Raw genomic sequence first — 21,865 nt, forward strand, 5'->3', positions numbered from 1 at the left:
CTTGTTATATGAGATATTAACTTGTCTTTGTTGTGTAATCATTTTTATTTGAGTTTTCGGCTATTATTTGCTGCTGAAAGCATGCTCACTTTTATGCATATCATAAAACACACACACATATATATATATCTGTAATATCTCTGGAGGTACAAAAGTATTAAAGAAAATCACAACTTAGTTTTAAAGGCAAAACAAATAAAATATATTTGAAAAAAGCAAGACTCGTCTGGCTTACTATGAAATGTACACTATCTTCTAGATATAAGAGTTTTAAGAATATGCTCAAGTAGTCACAAAAATAAGGCATTTAAATAAGATTTATATTAAAGTTAAGAATACTTCATGGGAACACCTTGATTTGGAGCATTTAATAATTAAGAAAGGCCGGGCGCGGTGGCTCAGGCCTGTAATCCTAGCACTCTGGGAGGCCGAGGTGGGTGGATCGCTCAAAGTCAGAAGCTCAAAAGCAGTCTGAGCAAGAGTGCTCAGTGATTTCATCAAGGAACCACTCAGGTTTTCCTCCAAGGACAAGATCAGAATGCAATGCAACCTAGAGTTACAGTAGATGGCCTCATATTTTAAGGTTTCTTCTAGATTTAAAGTTCTGATGTCTACCTAAAATTCTGTCAGTAGTTTGCCTGAACCACCTTACACCGCATTTTTAATATCTTCTTTAGGAGTTCAAGCAAAGTGCAGCTACAAAAACAAATGAATGACTCAGTATTAGTCTCTTATTTTTCATCTGTAAAAATTATGATATTATCCTCTATTGCTTAGAGTTTTTGAAAAGACTGAATCAGGAAATATACTTTTAAAGTTTATCAAAATTCTGGACACATTTTAGTTTTGTTTCACTTTTCTACAGCCTGCAGCTACTGCCTTTTGCCACTAGATGGCAATGCTGTATCAGCAAGTCAAAAATTGGCCAGGGTGCACCAAGAAAGTCTAGATTTTAACTTTGCTAAAAATCATATGTATAAAATAAAAAATTAAATTACAAGTGTTTTCCTGGCATCTAATAAGTTGATAGATAAAACTTTGGACATTTAAAAGAAGAGGCTGTGATAATTTCACATTTGTAAGAAATCAAAGTGTTAATGGTGCTCTTCCTTTATATTTTTAAATCTTAATTCATTTTAAATAAGAATGTGGGTAAACCGGCCCACTGGTGGCTCATGCCTGTAATCCTAGCACTCTGGGAGGCGCAGGGGGTGAATTGCTCCAGGTCAGGAGTTGGAAACCAGCCTGAGCAAGAGTAAGACCCTGTCTCTACTATAAATAAAAAGAAATTAATTGGCCAACTAATATATATAGAAAAAATTAGCCAGGCATGGTGGCACATGCCTGTAGTCTCAGTTACTGGGGAGGCTGAAGCAGGAGGATTGCTTGAGCCCAGGAGTTTGAGGTTGCCTTGAGCTAGGCTGACGCCATGGCACTCACTCTAGCCTGGGCAACAAAGTGAGACCCTGTCTCAAAAAAAAAAAAGAATGTGGGTAAACCCTATGAAAAGGGCATTATGAAAGGTAAGACATATGCTGATATCTAATAAAAATGTTTGAACATTTACCTCTGACCCCAAACTGAGAGAAATGATCTCATCCTCAAAAGCAGAATGTGTGTCAATATGAGCAGGAATTCCTATGATGGAAAATAGGATAACAATGTCACTTCATTTTTCCTTTTAGTAGACTTAAGATGACTCTAAATATAGCCTCACACTAGTATGGTGAAAACATTGTTTGGCAATTGGGAAGGTACTATAATTTCAGTTAGAAAGAAACACGGTGAAAGCAACAAAAATATATTAAACTAAATCTACACTAAAAATGTCTTAACTTCAAGTTAAAGTGCCATTGGGACTTGATTCTAAAATCAAGGCTTGGAAGTCACTGCTTAACTAGGACACTTATCCCATTCTAGCCTAAGAAGAAGAGGTGAAAGACACACATGAAAGTCATTTTTTTTTTCCTGGGAACACTGGATTCCCAAGTACTTGCAGAAAAAAAGCAACAGCCACATGTAAAGACTAAATAAACATATCAATAATTAAGACTTCCTCCAAAGATCTACCAATTTATATTAATTAAGCACCTCTTAAGTAAAAGAAACATTGCTACTTGGTGAGGGTACACAAAGCAAGTAAGATAGTCCCCATCCTCAAGAAGCTTAGGGATCAATGGAAACATAGATGGGTAAATAAGATAAACAAGGAATGCCTTAGCTGATGTGTTAGTCTAAAGTCAAATTCACTTGGCTTAGCCCTTTCCTCTCTTTTTCAGAGATAGCTGGTTTGAAGGATTACGTCCTATGTTATGGGAGCAGCCTCTGCCTTCTCTGCTGTGCCCGTGACAAGGTCAGTATGTCTCTCTTAACTCGGAGGGGAAGTAACTCTCTAACTCTCTAACAACTCCACTTGGCTACAGGTCTAAAGCTATGTTCTGCCTTCAGTTTTCACTGTGACAAATGTAGTAAAGAAAATAAAACTCTACAATTCCTGCCACTAATAAAACCCTTAAATTAAAAAGACCATAAGTGTGGGGCCCTAATCTGATAAGACTGGCCTTACAAGAAATGGAAGTTCTGTATATCTGTGCATTCACACACAGAGAAAAGGCCACGTGAGCACAGTGAGAGAAGGTGGCCCACAGCAGGCCAGGAAGAGAGCCCTCAACAGAAACCCAATCCATGCACTTTGATCTTGGACCTCTCAGCTTCCAACCTATGAAAAACTACATTTCTGTTGTTTAAGCCAAAATAAATAAGACTCTTAAAAATCATTTGATTACTACAAGTATCAGATGAAGATGCTGCTAACAAGAAATCAATAGCCTAAAGATTTTTCACCAACATGCCACCTTAAAATTGTCTTCCACATTCTCAAATAGAGGAGAAAGAAAAAGATCACCCAACCAATTATCCTTCTTCTCTGTATCTGTAAATTATTTAGTTTCTTCCATTATACATGTCTCCTGTGTTTTTCAAGCCATTTTCTCCCTTTCTAAGTGAAATTGTGAGAGGGGAAACAACAACAACAACAAAAAAACACAAACTGGTTTTTGTCAGTCTATTTACATTTGAGATGCAAGGTCCTTAAGGGATTGAAGTATAGATTTGCAAAGGATTGAGGTCACCACAGTTAACAAACATAAGCAAAGTAATATAATAGTTTGAGCTAAAAAATAACATCTTTGATCTTAGAGAGTTATGTAAGCTACTTAGTTTTGAAACATATGATTGAAATTTTGAAAGAAGAAATACTCACCATGTCCAGGTTCATACTGATTTATGGTCAATTGATCAGGTTTATGTTTAATGTAACCTTCCTTCAACCATTTCTCCAAAATGCTATTACAAATGTCAGGAAGACCTAAAGTCAGTAATCATAATGAAAAAACTAAAATAATTACATTGTATGTTTCACCCAAGAACAAAAAAAGTCACTATAACAAAAATCACTCAGCTTTTAATTTAGCAGTCAAATCCATTAATATAACAATGAACCCACAAGGGAAACAAAATTAAAAAGTAAAAATTGAAATTAAGAATCTTAAAAGTTATTTCATTAATTTTTTTCAAATAAAAAGTCCAAAAGAACACCTGTCCTAACAATTTTGGTATTCCATAAAACAGCAATAAAATTATAAAAATATACTACATATTGGAAGTTAATGACCACTTTCTTTTTGTTATTTCAAATTTAATTATTTTAAATAATTTCTCTTAAAAAAAACACAAACACCTTTCAAAGTAGAACTAACTTACTTTTATTGGAGTCATAAATGTTATTTCATGACAGAAGGAAAAACTAAAGCCATTTAAAAAATAGCTAAATTGAGCTCCAATGAAGAATGATACCAAAGGATTACCACTCTAGAATATATAGTAAATTCTTAATCAATTAGAAAAAAACTGGCAAAGGAGCTGAAAAGGAATTCACAGGAAAGGAATACAAATGACCCACCTTACTACTAATCAGGAAATTACTAATTTAAAATACCAAATGTTTTTACAATACCACATGTTGGTAAGGGTGGGTAAAAGGGGAAGATGATGGTATAGCTGTTTGGGGAAACAATTTGTCAGTATCTATTAACATTTCTAATGAGCATGACTTTTGACACAAGTCTACTTCTTAAGAGTCTCCCTTGAGAAACTCATGCATAGTGCATAAAGAGGTGCATAAAGGTATTCACTGTAGCACTACTTATAAAAGCTACAAACTAGAAATAACCTAAATGTCTATTAATAGGGAACTAATTGAGTATGTTATTATGTGTCATTTGGTAAACTGAAAATCTATACAAGATCTCCAAGACATACAGTGAAAGGAAAAGAACAAGTTGGTATGATACATGTAATATATGAATATACAATGTATGCCATAATGCCATGCAATACTATATATGTTAACAACTATGCACTTGTATAGGTATATATATTTGAATGTAAATTCATTTTTTAAAGAACTGGAAGGATATACATATACTAAACTGTTAATAGTACATACTTCTGAGAAGTGTGCACACAAGGACAGTAATGAAGAGGAACTTTAGCTATATCCATATGTTTGATTTTTTTTAACAACAAAACTATACTATTTATCTAATTAAAACATTTTAAATCAATTGTTTTGAAAATATATCTACAAATGACAAATGAAACATGTCCTACGAACTATATTTCACTTCTAATGTATTAAATCTTTTTTTCTGAACCAAAATTTATTAATAATTACTTACCCCCAGGTAATGGCTTATCTTTATCTACATTGTTGCTCCCATAGTGAAATTCATAACCAAAATGCTTTACTCTTCTGTGTTTTAAGGATTTTTGAACTGTGTAAAGAGAAGAAAATAAACTATTGGGGAGCAAAAGAATTGTATTCCTTCATATATTTCAAAGTCAACATTTTGAGTTAGGATTAGTTTAGTAATGGTAATTTCTATTAACTGTTAAATTACTCTCTTTAATAAAATTAACCATTCTGCCTCATCTTTGCTGTTCTTTCAAGTTTAAAATTGTAACAAACTCTTTTAAAGAATTTCACCCAATCAATCTGAAAGCTAAAAATGTGCACTGCCACTCACAAGACTACTAATGGTCTAGAAAGAGTTAAGAGCAACTCTACTTTACAAATATCTCCAAGAAGCTCTTACTACATTGGTACTTGAACTGCTGATTCCACATGGAAAATTTGCCTTAGGGTGGAGAGGAATGAAAAAAAATAATATAAGTTAGATAATAAATGTTAGGTAATAAAAATCAGTTTGGAGCTATATAATAGATAGCTATATAAATGTTATTTTTATTAATGTTCCTAATAATTGTTAGTATGACTTATCTAACATTAGATTCAGGGTACTTTCAGTAATTTTAAGGAAATACTAATAAACCAAAAAGAGAGGAAGAAAGGAAGAGCAGTAACATGACATTTTGCAGAAACTTTTAAATACCAGATTTTAAAAGCTTTACTTACAATTTTGATTATCTGTATCTTCTGTCCAATCAACACTTTCCAAAAGCATTTTCTCATCCTCAGAAGAAATTATTTCTTCTATTACCGTGAGGCCTGGTGGTAAGGCTTGAGGCCCCATCTCTTTCCACTGTGCTATGGGAAAACAAAATAGTCACATACAAAACTAAAAATTCCTATATACAAATAGCTCTACTAAGGACCTATTTATCAATTCATAAAACTCCCAATCCTCATTTTCAGAAATAAGAACACTGAAAGGCACATACTATATTAAAAGTGCAGAAACAAAGACCAAGATCAAAATGATGGTACATTTTACCCACTGCAATTACCAATAGCAAATAGAACAATATTTATTTAAATATGCTGTTTGAACATGATTAAATCACTTTTTAAATCTCACTAAGAGACAAGGTTTCTCATAATATCCACAGTATACACCTCCATTAAAAAAAAGTCAGATTGTCTATAAATAATGAATAAAAGAATTTAAATGCTCATTTTTGCTCTTAGTAGCTTGATACTAGATATGGTCAAGTAAGAAAAAATATAAAATAACATATAACTTTATAAAGAATAAAAAATATCATTTATGAAGAATTATTTAATGTATGTTAAAATAATTTAAGTTCCTGTATCCTTCAAAGTTTTAGAAAAGTATAGCTCCAGAAGGAAAAATAAAAAGAGTTTATTATTAGATAAAGGGAATAGTGTATTCACATTTACTGTTAGGGAGCTCATTGCATCACAGCCATAATTTATGAAGCTTTTCTGCCAGGTACTTTTCTGCCAGGCAAATTAAATCTTTGAATTATTTAATATAAAAAGTCATAAAAATAATGATTCTCTACTAGGTTCTATTAATATTTCAGAAACATACATAATAAATCATTTGATAAATATATACAAGTACCTACTATGTGTCAGACATTGTATTATTTATTTAATTTATAAAAGGAAAACTTTAGAAGGAAATCCTTAAAGATAAGTAATCGATAGTACAAGTAATTTGGATTTAGTTTCCTAAATATGTTTTTTAAAAAACATTAAAAATACCTGTCATATTTGTTACTCAGTGGCTATCAGGTAGCAGATATAAAAAACAAGTATCAAAATTATTTCTAACTCAGTTGTTCTCAATTAAAAATGATTTCCAATTAGATACATGATTGCTACAGTCTTAGAAGTACACCTGGATCTAAGGAAGAATTTCAAATAAAGAACACTCCAAAACTCACTTTGTGCAATTCTTACTGAGTGTTCTCAGTACTGAATGGGGGAAAACCCCATGATAGTATTTCCTGATTAAAACTTACTCCTTAGCCACTCAGTTTTCAAAAACTGATCAGAAACACATACGATACAAGGATGATCTACTTTCTAAACTATGTAAAGTTTAAATCAGATTTAAAATTAAATACATATGGACACTGAGAAGTATAATTTCTAAAAAACATCTTTAAAAGAGTCTGAAAGTTTTTAAGTCTTGTTTTACAAAAAGATAAACCCGATCAGATTACACTCACCTACCCAACCCCAGGATATCTAAACTGAGCTCCTTTATTGCCTAATTTAATTATTCAGTTCCTCAATCACACTATCCAGCGGCTATCACATTGGATAGCACAGACATGAACACTTCCATCATCACAAAGAGTTCTACTGGACAGCACTACCATAAAGTTTTAGGAAGCTGGTGGCTAAAGGTATTCCTCCAAAAATATGAAGGTTGGCATATAACCACTTTGATCACAATGAATTCTTAAGTGATTCATTCAAAGCTTCTGGGTAAACACTAGGAAGTAAACTGGTAATCTGAATCCTCAATATTAAACTTTGAAAAGCACACGTAGGTAGGAGAGTTCCAAAATAAGCAACATGCATAATAAATATATTGTTGATAGGTGGGACTGGCTTCCCTTAGAGGCAGGATATGTCTTATTCACCTCTGTACCTTCAACTACTAGTCCCCCACACAAACTATTTAATGGGTACTTGAAGAATGTTTGTTAAAGCAAAATGGGCCACTAACCTGCTGTCCTCATTTTCTTTCACAATAAATAAACCCCCCAACTTATGTCTATGAAAAGAAAACTCATACAAAAGCAAGAACCACTTTTTAAAATACAACTGTATGTTAATACCTTTTTCCACAAAATTCAAATACAGAATGATCTTTTGTCCTAAATCATCCACTATTTCTTTTCCATTGAGAGTAACATAGGCTCTCTTGGATTCTTCTATAGTATTGTATCTTGCAAATGAGTAGGGCTTGTTGGGTGGCATTAAGAGAGCTTCCACCAGTCCACATTTCTCTAAAACTGGGAGCAGTTGTCTCCTACTCACACCATTTCCCAAACCACCATTGGCAACAACCAGGTTCTTAAAAGACAAAAAAAAAGGAAGTAACATAAGCAATTGATATCAATCTCTTTAAAAATAAAATTATTTTTAAATAAGATTTCTACAAAGGCATAATTAAGGGAAAAAAGGTTTCATTGAAGTTATTTGGTTTGCTAAATTTATACAAAGTATATAAACCAATTTACTAAATATTTGGGGAATAAAAAGTGCTCCTATGTTGCAAATAATATTGATTTTTAAATAACCTATCTCAGCAAAACATTCATTTCTTAATCACCATAAAATGCAAATTAAAAGAGGACACTATTACTCACACATTAAAATTTAACATAATGAAAGGAAAAGAGAATAAACAAGCAGTTACATAACATTTGCTTTTTGTCAGAGACTGTTCTATATGCTTTTGCCAGTAACATAATCTTCACAACAGAGTGAATTTATTTGGGTAATATTAACCCCACTTTATAGACGAAGAACTGAAGATCAGACAAGTTAAGTTAAGGCAGTGATTAGAGGTGGGTTTCAAACATATTTGTCAGTTTCCAGAATCTACACTTTTAATATAACCATTATACAATGTTTACTAAAAACAAAAAGTAAAGGTACTGACTCAAAGAAAAATCAATTATAAGTTCTACTGAACATAAATTAGGAAGATTTTCCTCCAGGTAAATTCAGTCTAATAATTTGGTCAGTTTATAATTAAAGTTTAGTCCTGCACTAAACTTTAAGGAAATTTGGGTGGGATGAAGGAGAAGTCTCTTATTTTTATTCTGATATTTATGGCCTAGCACCCATACATTCTCTGTACTTAAAAACCATTCTATGTGGTGTTAAGATCTTAATTCATGATCTATGACTTCTAAAAACACTGTAGTATAACAAAAATAAGCCGTAGATGGTCTATTCTCATCAATTATCACTTATACCGGGTGTTGGCAAAGTTTTCCTGAAAAGAGCTAGATAGTAGATATTCTATGCTTCGCAGGGCCATGTAATTTTCTGTCACATAGTCTCAGTTTTATTTTTTAACAACCTTTTAAAGATGTAAAACCATTCTTAGCTCACAAGCCTGATTTGGCCTGAGGAAAGTAGTTTGCCCATCCCTGATTCATATTAAGGTCAAGGTTAGTACATAGTGAATTAGTTTTATTATACAAAATGAGAATACCTAGAACCTTGTTTGAAAAGGATATAATACAATAATTATAAAGTGGATAATAAGTAAAACTCTATTTTGTCATGGAACAGCCAATACCTTATATGTATGCAAGTACACACATACATATAATAAACAAACCCACTAATACAATACTGTATAATATGTCATAAAAAATTTTAGTCTCAGATTGCTTGCCCTGAACATCTTTAATGAAGTTTATTAATTAAAATACCAAAATGATTTGGTTATATCCATCCCTAAACATTTGCATTTCCTAAATCAAAGGAATTACAAAGGTTACATAAATCTCAAGGATACACTACTCCATCTATGAATGAAAGATGATGAGGCATGACTGGAAGAGAGGTCCTCATAGAGGCTGTCCAAGTGATTTGTGGGCAACTCTAAAGGCAAACCACAAAAAACAAGTGCAATAGGGGGTAAGGGAAGGGAGGAACTTATTTCCCATTACATGTGAGTTATATAATTAAATATAATAATCATTTTATTTATAATTATTCAAGCAATTTTCTAAATACTAAGAAGTATGAAGCAGAGAACTTAGATATTTATTGAAGTCATCTTCAGTGCTGACAATTTGAGGATCACTGCCCTAGAAAAATCTTATAAACCTTTAAATTTGAACAATGGAAACTATATTTATAACACATCATTAAAAGAATATGTGTTCTCCCCCAGGTAAATAAAATATAATTAGAGGTCCTTCTACAATTTTATTCTTTTTCTTTCAAAATTTGGTAAGGAAAAAAATAATCAGAGCTTAAATAAAATGCCTCTTTGGAAGCCATGAGGTGAGGTTAAAGCTTCTGGAGACCCTAAAGACAGACCCAACCAGAAACAAGGTTCAGAGACAGCAAAGAAACTCAGCCTGTTTTTTTTTTTTTATTATTTTGTTTTGTTTTGTTTTTCTTACTACTTCTCTTTATGGCCCCTGTAAGGAAAAGAAAGCAAGTCATGCTTGGGAAGAGACAAGAATAGAGTATATCAGTTTAATTTTCTGAATGCTTCTCAGCCTCAGTGGCTATTGGCTGAAACAGTAAAATCTATGCAAACATACTAATTCTAATCTACTCTATTCTAATCTATTATCTAGTCCATCCTTGCTATAAGAATTTGGCTTAAATTCTCTGAAGTCAAAAATATTTAACTCCAAGTATGGGCCTTTTACCTCTTAAATTCAAATGTCCCTCAACAGACTGCTCATTCCTAAATTAATCCAACACAGAAGACTGCGTGGTGAGCACAAGGGAAGAGTATCAGTCTGAGAGTCAACAGGCCTAAATTTTAATCCCTGCTCCACCCTCACAATGTTATGTTTGATCCTCAGTGAAATGATATCTAAGATTCCTTCTTACTCTTATTCTATAGCTTTCTGAACCAAAAATAGTATCATAAGAACTCCTTACATTCGTGTAGTATTTTAATGTCTAATAAGTACCATTAGATTCTCTAGAATCCAACAAGTCAATGGGGTAACAATGTATGCAATACTACGTTCTGCTTATAAATGAGGAAAGCCAAGGTCAAAGGTTATTCCTTATATCCAAATAAGTGGAGAAACTAAGAGTTAAACTGAGTTCTTTTAATTCATAGCCCAGGAAATTTCATAGTCCCTCATATTTATCATCTCATTTAATTATTGATGATCAGATAATGAAAAGGCTTTGTCAATAAGGCCTAATAAAAGAAAAATGTTTTGTAACACATAATCAAAATACTTTATAAAATAGGTGAGGTTGGGAACAGAAGAAAGAGCAGAAGAGAGAAAATTGTATAAGAATGCAGAAGATCTATTAATAGCTTTAAGTTCCTATTAGTCACTTGCTATTTTATATCAATAACCTCTCAGAACTTTAGTTTTCCCAATAAGGATATTTAGGGAATTAAATATAATAATGAATATAAGTATGCTCTGCTAACTAAAAAGATTTGTATAGTGTTATTATTATTATTGCCATATACCCACAACTTCTCACTCAACAACAAAATCAATAGAATTTCAAACTACAAAGCTATGGCCCAAAATAAAAAGTCAGCAGGTCCTATCATACGTGTATTTAATATGGATGTAACACATGACTAAACAATTACAGCCTTGAGCAATTATTAACAAATATTAATATAATACATTAACATGTCAATACATTTACATTTAAATGATAATAATAGTTTTAGGTCACCTGAGTGGCATAGGATACTGTCTCAATGCCTTCATGTCTCAGCAAAGTATGCTTGGCTTTAATCTGTTTCCTTAAGAACTTCTTCTCAGTTTTATTGAGTTTATAATTATGTTGATGGCTGCTGTCCATAGCAATACTGCAAAAAAACAGTAAAAAATGTCAATCTTAAGAGTCCTGAAGGAAAAATTATAATGATGCTATTCATATAATCTACATTCTATAGTTTATAAATATTTCTATTTGACAATTTTTTTAAACGCTTCATTTACCTTTCACTAATCAAGAGAAAAACAGACACACATAAAATAACGGAAAATCTAAGAACATCTAATAACATCTCTGACGGTTCCAAAAAATGTTCCAACATTGTAGCTCCATTTAAGCATGCTATTTTACTCATAGGTGATGAATCCTTTTACTTATGAAGTCCTAGGTAAAATGTACCATAGACAAAAATTCACAGTCATAATGTAGGCAAGGCAAGGGGGAGGGAATGAGGGAGGAAGAGGAGCAGGGGGCGAGGGGAGAAACTACAGAAAAATGCATGGAAGAATATACAGTATTATTCCATTTATATAAAGGTCAAAATCAAAAAGCCATATATTATTTAGAAATACATATATATAGCAAAGCTAAATGGAAAGCAAGGAAATGATAAACAGAAAATTCAGGAGAGAGGTTATTTCTGTAGAAAAAGGAAATTGATATAAAAGTAACACATAGGAATATCAAAGGTATTTCTTAAGATAAATGGTAGGTGTGTTTGTTCTATTATTTCAAAACTATACACAGCATATATTTATAGCTATAATTTTTTAAATAACATAAATAAACACCTCATAAAATTGTGCTTTCGCTTTATTGAAATATGTCAATCAGCAAGTAGTTACTAAGTATTTTCCCAAAGAGGCTTCTATAATCACACTATCTAAATTAGCATCCTATATCCTGCTTTATCATAGTAGTCTATTTTATTTTGTTCACATAAGTTAACATAATTTGTTATGGTTCATCTGTTAGTTTAACTTCCCCATGATGATATAAACCCCAAGAGAGTAAGAATGCCAGCATACGGTAGGTGCTCAATAAATATTTGTTGAAGGGATAAATAAGTGCCTATTATGGTCTCAGCACCTGTAGTATACAACTATAAAAGAATATATAGTTTATGCTTTCAATAAGTTTATAAGTTAGTTGAGGAAAACAAATACTAAACAATGAAAGAAAAGGACACATCTTTATATTAATATAACTAAGTGCTAGTATACAGCCCTTAGGTATGACATGAATTAGAGACAAAAAATAAGATGAATGTTAACTGGAAAGGTTGGGAAGACTTTCACATACAGGCTGACTAGTGCTGAGTTGTAATGGATAAGAACACTATAGAGTCATATGGAAAGGAAGGTATTCGTAGGGCAGTAAAGAACAGAAACTAAAACAGAAATGGACATGTCTGGCAAAGATAGTGAGGTATAGACATAATTTTTTTAGAGCAGAGAGAGTATGCTGACCTTCCACTCTCTACATACTTGAAAGTCTTCAAAGGTAACAGAAGAAACAAATTTAGGGGGTTAAACAGAATCATATTTCGAAACAGCTCATAAACGGTCAAAGCTCTAATTACTAATCTTTAAGCATAGAAGAAAAATACCAAGTCTATTGAAATGCCAGCAGATAGCCCAGCTTCCTAACACAGGAGGTACATATGATAAGAGGTAAGGCCAGTGAGGCAGGCTGGCTGGACAGCATACTAAGGAGATGAGTTAGGAAGACCTGCAATAACACAGCTTAGCAAGTAGAAATTCCTGATCTAGGCTGAAAAGTAGAAAGAAAGGGAACAGAGGGAGAGGGGAAAGAGGAGGGGTAAAAGCAAAGTTCAGGTAGAATCAATAGGTGTTGGTGTCTACTCAAGCATGAAAGAGGAATCAAAAATCACTCACAAAAGGTTAAGGCTGAGTGACTGAGAGACTAGTGATGTCATTCCAAAACTGGAAAGTCAGGAGGAAGGTCAGTCAGGAAGAGCTGCTCAGGAAGGGAGGCAATGAGTCAGATTTAGGATTTAATATTAATATGTTCAAGGTACTGGTGAAATATACAATTGCAATGTCACGCTGGCAGGTGACAATATGAAGTGGCTCCAACGAAAGGACTGAGGTTAGAAAGCTTTAGGAGTCATCATTAGACAAGAATGAGACAACTGAATATATATCTCAAATATTGTGCTAATTATAATTGTTTGTTCTACTATCTGTTCCCTTCCACTGAACTATGAGCTCTTTGAGGACAGGGATTAAAACATACTTTTCTTAGCTACCCCAGAGCCTCATTCAGTGCTATGAGACAGTATAACACAGTGTTTAGGAGTCTAGGTTCCAGGTTCAAATCTCAGCTCTACCACTTATTAGCTGTATGCTCCTTGCACACATATCTCTGTGTTTTAGTTTTTCATGGCTAAATAGGGATAGAGATAAAAATAATAGTGCCCATTTCATAGCTTGTTTAGGAGAATTAAACTGATTTATTACTATATTACTATTTTCAAAATAAGATCAGAATGGCTTAACGAGACAAAGAATGGTTGAGGGCCTTCAAAGAAGCTATTTTATAGCCATTGCATTCCAAGATTTCCATCTTTGGAACACCAACCTTGCAGTATGTCATGGAGAACAAGGAATGGGTACACTACACAATTTTTTTCTTAATATTTCACATAAGCAAAGATTTCAAAATGGAAGAAATGAGAAAGAAAAGATACCAAATACATCTTTTTAAAAGATGCCACTAAGAGTCCAGTACCAGCAGATGGAGCCTCATAACTACATTTTTGTCCTCCCCTTTCTGTTCTCACTTCCTCAGTCATGCGATATTATTGCATGTAAAGAAAGACAGATCCACATGGCTTTTGAGGCTCATTTTTCCTCCATTCCAGTAGCTTGGCAATGTGCTGGCCCAGTAGATCTGAGTTACCTTAATAAGGAATAGGCTGATACCAGCTGCTGAGGTTTGGAGGTACCTCTTTCCAATAAGGTCACTTCCCTGGCTAGGGAGTATCCACTATTGCACAAATGCTTGGATGCTCCATGGCATATTATGGGAGTGAGGTCACTATTTACTAAGATACTAGTCATACTGAGTCCAGTCCAGCCACCTCTAGCCTAAGCATACTCTCTGTGGGATGAGATTACACATGCTCTGTTACTTGCTTATTAGTAAATTTAACCCCAATACATCCTATTTGATAGTGCCCTAAGTGATAATGGTAGTATGAGTGTTCATGCCCTCCTTGAGCAATAGAGAACCTATTACAAATCAAGCAAGATAAACAAATATTCCTGTGCTTGTATGTAAATTATACTTAATTAATAGCAAAGATTAGAAAGAACCTAAATTCCTATTAAATGAGGCCTAATTGGAAAGCATAGCACAGGTATACAAAGCTTCCATACAAACCTTTAGCACACACAAGGAATTGGTGATATCTATGGGTGGCCTCCAGGGAGGGGAAATGAATAGATGAGTACAGGAATGAAAGGGAGTTTTCTTCTTTCATGACTTTTGAGTTTAGTAGCTATTCAACTTGCATTATCTATTTTTTAAAAAAATAATAAAGGTTTAAAATGATTAGAAAAGATTCACCCCATCACTTGTCAGGTCACCCCATTTTGACTCTTTGAAGTACACTTACTATACATTGTTGAATAAACCTAAATTGAACTTGCCATCTTAGCTCCTAAACCTTTCCTCCTCCAGAATTCTGAGTTTGGCAGCCTTTTTCCATGTTCTCATTAACACCTACCATGTTTCCCCGAAAATAAGACCTACCCATGAAATAAGCCCTAGCAGGATTTCTAAGCATTTGCACAATATAAGCCCTACCCCGAAAATAAGACCTAGTGATGGGCGTGGCTACGCAGCATATCTGCACAACCCATGCATTTCCTGGCAGTAAAGAAGATGAGCAGACCTTCTCATCTGCCCCATCGTGACAGCTACTATCCCAGAGGTGACCAGAAAGGTGCGGGCAGCCCCACCAACAAGGTCGGCTCCCCCTGTCAGGTCCCGGCCCTTGAGTGCTGCAAGCTGAGGCTTTGAGGGGAAAGTCTGCTCAGTGAAGTGAGGAGCAGGATGCTCCGCTTTAGGTATTGTGTGTCCCCAGGGGGAAGAAGGAAAGCTGTGGCTGCCATTTTACTCAGCACTGGGGGCCTCTCTCACCCCCCCCAAACACCAGGGGATAGGGGAAAAGCTTCAGCAAGCAGTCTCTTTCTGAGCCCAGAGAGATCATTTCTGCTCCACTGTGCAGATTGGACCCAGTGCTCACTGGTGCTCTGATAAATAAGCCAGCCCTTACGCATCAGCTTTGCTGGCCTATCTCTGCTTTTCCTGAGTATCTGTACCCCCAGACAAGATGAGTGCAAAAAGAAAGAGCTCTTCTGTTAAGTATGAGAAAGAAATTGTGGAGGACTCCAAGGGCAACAATCTTACAGCTTTCTGCAAAGAGAAGTTGGATATCCGAATGGTCCGAAAATGGCAGGCAGAATATGATAACCTCAGTCTAGATGTGGACAGAGGAAATGCTAAGCTCAAGTGTGGTTCAGGTCGGCAATCTTTATTTCCCGAGTTGGAAGGCATGATGGGTGAATGGATTACGGACAGGAGAGCAAAGGTTTTGGTTGTGCGCAGGGCCCTTGCACTAGCACCACAGTTAGAAATATCCACAGAAGATTTCAAAGCATCACAACACTGGCTGGATCCCTTCCTTCAGCGATATGAACTGTCTCTAAGCACTTGCATTCAAGTCCTTTGTTGATGGCATCGACTTTTCTAAATACCAACTTTGCAACATGATTGCTATGGATGAAAGTGCAGTGTTTATGGGTCAAAGAGCCCTAACAACAATTGAGCAGAGGGGTTCCTCCTCAATCTACATTCCCTCCACTGGTCAGGAAAGTTCGAGAGTTACCTGTATTTTGGCAATTCTTCTGGATGAAAGTCACACCTCTTATCATCACTAAGGGCAAGAAAGATAAGATTGAAGGTGTTTCCAACATTTATGTTTTTGAGATCGAAAAAGCCTGGTGCACACAAGCAGTTATAAGGAAGTGGCTTGATTTAATGCTGCCACTTGTTTTGCGAGGTGGCCAAAGAGGTCTGCTAGTCTAGGATTCAGCCAGCACTCACTGTGCTAAAGACATGAAGAACTTCCTTGCAGAGGAAATAATGATTCAAATTATTTATATTATATTTGATCAAGCAGATCAAATAATGATTCCTGCAGGAATGACTGACTATCTGCAGACTCTTGATATTGCAATAAACAAGCCATTCAAAGACCATTTGCACATGGAAATTAACGACTACATTGAAAATAGGATGACAAGAAAACAGCGTGGAAACTTTGTGAAGCCTAGCCTGCAAGAGGTCATGATTTGAGTGAAGAATTCATGGGATAAAATCACTGACAGTGTTGTTACCAATGCACTCCGAGCAGGTTACATGGATAAGAGCTGCTCATTTAATGAGAGCTCTATTGCTTGACATGAGAGATTGGGGCCAGTGGTTCTAAAGGAAATAGAATCACAAGAAATTCAGGATGGAATTCAGGGTTTGGAGAGTTATGATGATGTTCCAGAAGAAGACGACTTAACTATATTTGAATAAATGTAGATTGTTGTACCATACTTAAAAAAAATAACACATCCCCTGAAAATAAGCCCTAGGGTGTCTTCTTGAGGAAAAATAAATATAAGACCCTGTCTTATTTTCAGGGAAACACGGTAGTACCTATCCCTGTCTCTGGAGTTCTCACATTGTATTATAATTACCTGTATGTCTTGGGCTCACCCAGAAGACTATCATCTACCTGACGGCAGAGATCTTATGCCCAGCATACAGTTCAGAATAATTGTTCGATGAAATTAGTGTTAGCTCATGCCTGTAATCCTAGCACTCTGGGAGGCAAAGCGGGAGGACTGCTCAAGGTCAGGAGTTCGAAACCAGCCTGAGCAAGATCGAGACCCTATGCCTACTAAAAAAATAGAAAGAAATTAATTGGCCAACTAAAAATATATAGAAAAAAATTAGCTGGCCATGGTGGCACATACTGTAATCCCAGCTACTCGGGAGGCTGAGGAAGTAGAACTGCTTGAGCCCAGGAGTTTCAGGTTGCTGTGAGCTGGGCTGACGCCATGGCACTCTAGCCCAGGCAACAGAGTGAGCCACTGCCTCAAAAAAGATTAAAAAAATAAAAACCACAGGCCGACACCACCAGAGGCCCAAGGGTCGTAGGGACTGCTCAAATGAGAAGAGCACTAGAACAATCAACTGCGCAAGCGACCAAGCCGTCAGCAAGCATTGCCTTTGCTTTTTACTAGATTGACGCTGGTCAGAAAAGCCCCAGAGTGCCAAATTAACGCGCCCCACGTTGTAACCACCTGTCTCCAACCCCCCCCCCCACACACACACACAAAACAGAAGATTCACACAGACACGACGTGAGCACCCGAACCAAACACAAACACGTGCACCGTAAACACTAACAGAACCACACAACGCCCTACTGCCCACAGACGGTAACACAGCGGCTCCCGCCCAGATCATCCCTCCCTTCCCTAGGTTTTCATTCTCTATCAGCGAGGCGGGTAGAGTAGATCGGAAGAGCCTGACAAGAGGAAGGAAGTATCTGCAGCACTTCTGCCTTGGCTCAGGCCAGGTTCTCACCACGCGGGTGCTCTCCTTTGCTAGCCTCTCCACTCTAGCCCCAGAAAGCAGCGTCCGGTACTTGCACACCACCTCACCTGGGCGCGGCCATGTTGGAGAAAACTGCACTACATTTCCCATGAATCAGCGGGGCGACAAACAGAGCTCCCACAATCCCCTTCGTCTCCCAGATGCCCGTATGGTCCCTTTCTCAGCCGGTTGCCTTTGTTTGTGAGGTGCTGTCTATTATGGTGGAAATTCAGTTGTCTTATTTGGGGAAATAGTGACGATGAATACGGCAGCTTTATTTTTATAGGTCGCTCCCCAAATGGGCAAGGTCAAACAAGCCTGTGTCCTTCGGTCCGTCAGTAGTGGCCCCCGTCACCTTGGGCTCTTTGTGCGTATTTCCTCCTGAATCTTTGGTATGGGAGAGTATCTTAGGGTCTGAAAGATGACCGCATGGTCGAGAGGGAAGGAGGTTGACTATGCACGAACGTGCCAGGGGAATGGTGAGTAATAGGAAGATATGTGGAAAAATGTTGAAGGAAGCAAGACAGAAAGGTCGCCAGATTATTAGAAAACCTAATGCCATTCTATTCTGTAGGCCTAGGAGTGGGGGTGGGAAGCTGGGAAGATTAGAGAATTTAAGTGATATAACCAGAGCTGCTTGGGGAAGGTGGGAGGGGAGACTAGAAGATGGCTGTTGCAGCGGTGAGATGAAAAGTAACTATTTAACTGGGACCCAGCAAAGGAAAAGGAAAAATATTTTATATCAAAAGTAAAAGACACAGGAGAGGGCGATGATTAGCAATTGTACCTGCTTTAATGTTATTTGTGATGCAAGTATATTATAATCATTATACCTGCATTAGGTGATGAGCTATGTGAGTGCAGGGAAGCAAACCTGGGGAGCGAGGGAATCATCTTCCTATGATGAATGTTGATACAATGCCCCAATTCACACTGTACCACAGTGGGCTATCAGTAAAAGTTAAGGCTGGCTAGCTGGCCGGGAAAAGTAGCATTGAAAAGAGAGTGTTGTTGAGTGGAGGAATGATTTATGTGGAGAATAAGTTAGAAGGAGGAAAGAATAGAAATTGGAAGGTAGATAGGCAGCCATTTCAGTGAGTCTAGGAAAGAAAGGAGGAGACCAAAACTGAAGAGCAAAAGTGAGGAGGTGAGTGCAAGGTGGAGAGGTCAAATCAACCAGACATGGCGAAGTATTTATACTTGGATGTAAAAGGAAACGTCTCTCCCATTGCAATCTTGCTTCTGCACTACTAGATGCTTTCAAAAATATATTGCAACAGAATTTTCTGCAATGATGAAAATGTTTTATAATCTGAATTGTCCAATATGATACACACTAGTGACGTGGCTTTTGAGCATTTCAGATGTGGCTAGTACAACTAAGGAACTGAATTTTGAATTATAAAAATTTTATTTAGTTTTAATTAACTTAAATAGCCACATGTGGCTAGTGGCTTCCAAATTGGACAACAGTAGAAAATAGCCCCCTATCTCCTATTGGCCAAATTCAATTATGTCATCTCAGTATCTGGCCTGCTTCAAGATACTTAAGCTTTTAAAGCTTTTGATTTTCTAAGCCTCTGCAAAATCACTCTTTTAGTTCTCTTTGTACATTCTGATCACTTTTTTTCAGTGTTTTCCACCAGTTTCCCTCCCTCTATGTATAATTAAACACAGGCAATCCCTCAGGTTTTGTGTTTGACCTTTTTCTCTTAGTCTATAGCCTCTCCTGCATGCCTTCCCAAAAGTTTTAAAGAGATTGTGAATAATTCCCTAATCTTAACCTTTAGCCCTGACTTTCTTTTAAGAATCAGTTTGGGGCCAGATGTGGTGGTTCAAGCCTGTAATCCTAGCATCCTGGGAGGCCAAGGCTGGAGGACTGCTTGAGGTCAGGAGTTTGAGAGCAGCCTGAATAAGAACAAGACACCCCCTCCCCCACTACTCCCTCCACCTCTACTAAAAATAGAAAAAATTAAAATTAGCCAGGTGTGGTGGTGTATGCCTTAGTCCTAGCTACTTAGGAGGGTGAGGCAGGAGGATAACTTGAGCCCAAGAGTCTGAGGTTGCTGTGAGCTAGGCTGATACCATGGCACTCTAGCCATGGCACTCTAGCTGGGGTGACAGAGTGAGACTCTGTCTCAAAAAAAGGAATCAGTTTGATTTAGTGAAAATATGAAGGCATCGGAGTATGTCCTGAAGTAGAAACTGCAAAAGAGTATTTACCTTTTAGGACTGTTGGGATAATTAAATAAAATACCATGTATAGAGTAGTTGTCAAATGGTTGTTCATTTCTCCTCTTCTGCTCCTGAGTTACAGGCCCAAATTTCCAACTACCTGCTGTCCATCCTTGCCTCAAATTCCTTAGAAAAATGTAAATACATATAAAATTCTGTATATAATCCTTTGTATACAGGCCCTTATCTTTTCTTGGAGTATCACACAGATCATGTCTCCTAGAGAAGATGACTCCCTTAGTGATTTTCACTACATTGAGACCCTGTTTATTCATCATGTAACCCCATAATATTTGATAGTCTATAATGATAGGAATTGAATAAATGTTGAACTGAAAAGAAATTTTAATTAGAAGATAAAATTCATCTTCACCTGTGCCAAAAACTACCTGATAATCTATAATAATTTTTCTATAATGTTTCAAAGATATGAAATGCTGACCTAGGCTTTCTTTAGTGAAAAACTAGTGTCAGCTTCATGACGAGTGAGTCCTCTGTGTCAACTGTGCCTGGGTTGGCAAGATTTTTCTGTGAAGGCCAGATTATAAATATTGTTGGTTTTGTGGCCACACATTTTTCTTTGTTTTTGTTTTTTGTTTTGTTTTGTTTTGTTGCTTAATAACCCTTTAAAAATGTAAAAACTTTTCTTAGCTCCCCCTGCTTTTGCTGGCACGATTTGGCCAATGGGCTATAGTTTTCCAATCCCTGGGCCCTCTTCTTAAACTCTGTAATCAAGAGCGGAGTCTCAAGGTAAAACTAAAATGGCCCTGCTAATGAAGATATTTATTGTAAATTATAATATAGTATAAATGAATTTAATCAGATTAGCCAACATTGGAAATAAAGGAGACAGAATAAAAATAAATAAATAAAAGATTAGCCAAAAATACATTTTAAAGCATTGAAACGTAGAGTTCCAGAAATTTGGGCTAGGAGCGACATGTCATTTAGAATTGATTCTAGTTGCCAGTAACAGAAAACTGGGCTGATTACTTAAATAAAGTTATCTTTCCTCAAATGACAAGCCATCTAGACAAAGGCAATCAGTAACATTGGTACTGCTTGCCTTGTCGTAAAGAACGCAGGTGCTTTATACTCTGCTCCACCATCCTTGGTGTATTGATTTTTTTTATCCTCATTTTTTTATGTCTCCTGGTTACAAGATGGCTACTGCAGATCCAGGTATCTTGTCCCTATACTATCATCTCTAGCTGGAAAAGTGGAGGAGTAACTCCATCTATATCCAGGAAATGAAGCTCTCCATGGACTTTCCTTTTTTTGTTTGGTTGGTTGGTTTTGTTTTGTTTTGGGTGTTTTTTTGTTTTGTTTTGTTTTGTTTTTACCACAAATGGGTTGTATACTATAGTCGGCAGAATAATGTACCCCCATGGTCACAGTCTAATCCCTGGAACGTGAATATGCAGGTGTAATTAGGTTTGCAGACTTTAACACATTGGCTGCCACACTAGAAAAAAACATTCCTTTTCCCCTTGGGCCATGGTGTTTTATTACAAAAATAAAAACTTTGAAAACAAAATGAGCCTTTCTAATTTGATGAAAATTTTATTTTTTATTGTTTTCTGAATGTGAGTTATATGCAACTTCAAAAATAGTTCTCACAGCTCCCAAAGTGAAGAGACATGTGAGTTGCATATGCTTCACAAGGCCTTCGGTACAAAACTAGTGTGAGTTAAATAC

At 36.1% G+C, this 21,865-nt stretch overlaps 1 protein-coding gene across 2 annotated transcripts in view; it reads right to left on the reverse strand.

The window, feature by feature from the left end:
- ALKBH8 (alkB homolog 8, tRNA methyltransferase) overlaps window positions 1-18,055 on the reverse strand; it is a 55,003-nt gene extending 36,948 nt beyond the window's left edge. Inside the window, exons 1-7 of one of the 2 annotated variants that reach the window (XM_012773713.2) lie at window positions 18,001-18,055; window positions 11,204-11,339; window positions 7,621-7,858; window positions 5,477-5,608; window positions 4,740-4,835; window positions 3,263-3,367; window positions 1,568-1,638 (exon numbers count right to left, since the gene is read on the reverse strand). In XM_012773713.2, coding sequence (XP_012629167.2) covers window positions 1,568-1,638; window positions 3,263-3,367; window positions 4,740-4,835; window positions 5,477-5,608; window positions 7,621-7,858; window positions 11,204-11,339; window positions 18,001-18,014 — 792 coding nt within the window. In that variant the 5' untranslated portion in view covers window positions 18,015-18,055. Of the gene's footprint in view, window positions 1-1,567; window positions 1,639-3,262; window positions 3,368-4,739; window positions 4,836-5,476; window positions 5,609-7,620; window positions 7,859-11,203; window positions 11,340-17,923 lie in introns of both variants that reach the window. The other variant, XM_012773714.2, reaches the window with a different exon arrangement.
- Window positions 18,056-21,865: the final 3,810 nt, after the last annotated feature.

This window comes from Microcebus murinus, chromosome 4 (genome assembly GCF_040939455.1).
Source record: "Microcebus murinus isolate Inina chromosome 4, M.murinus_Inina_mat1.0, whole genome shotgun sequence".
In the NCBI taxonomy this organism is placed as follows: Eukaryota; Metazoa; Chordata; class Mammalia; order Primates; family Cheirogaleidae; genus Microcebus; species Microcebus murinus.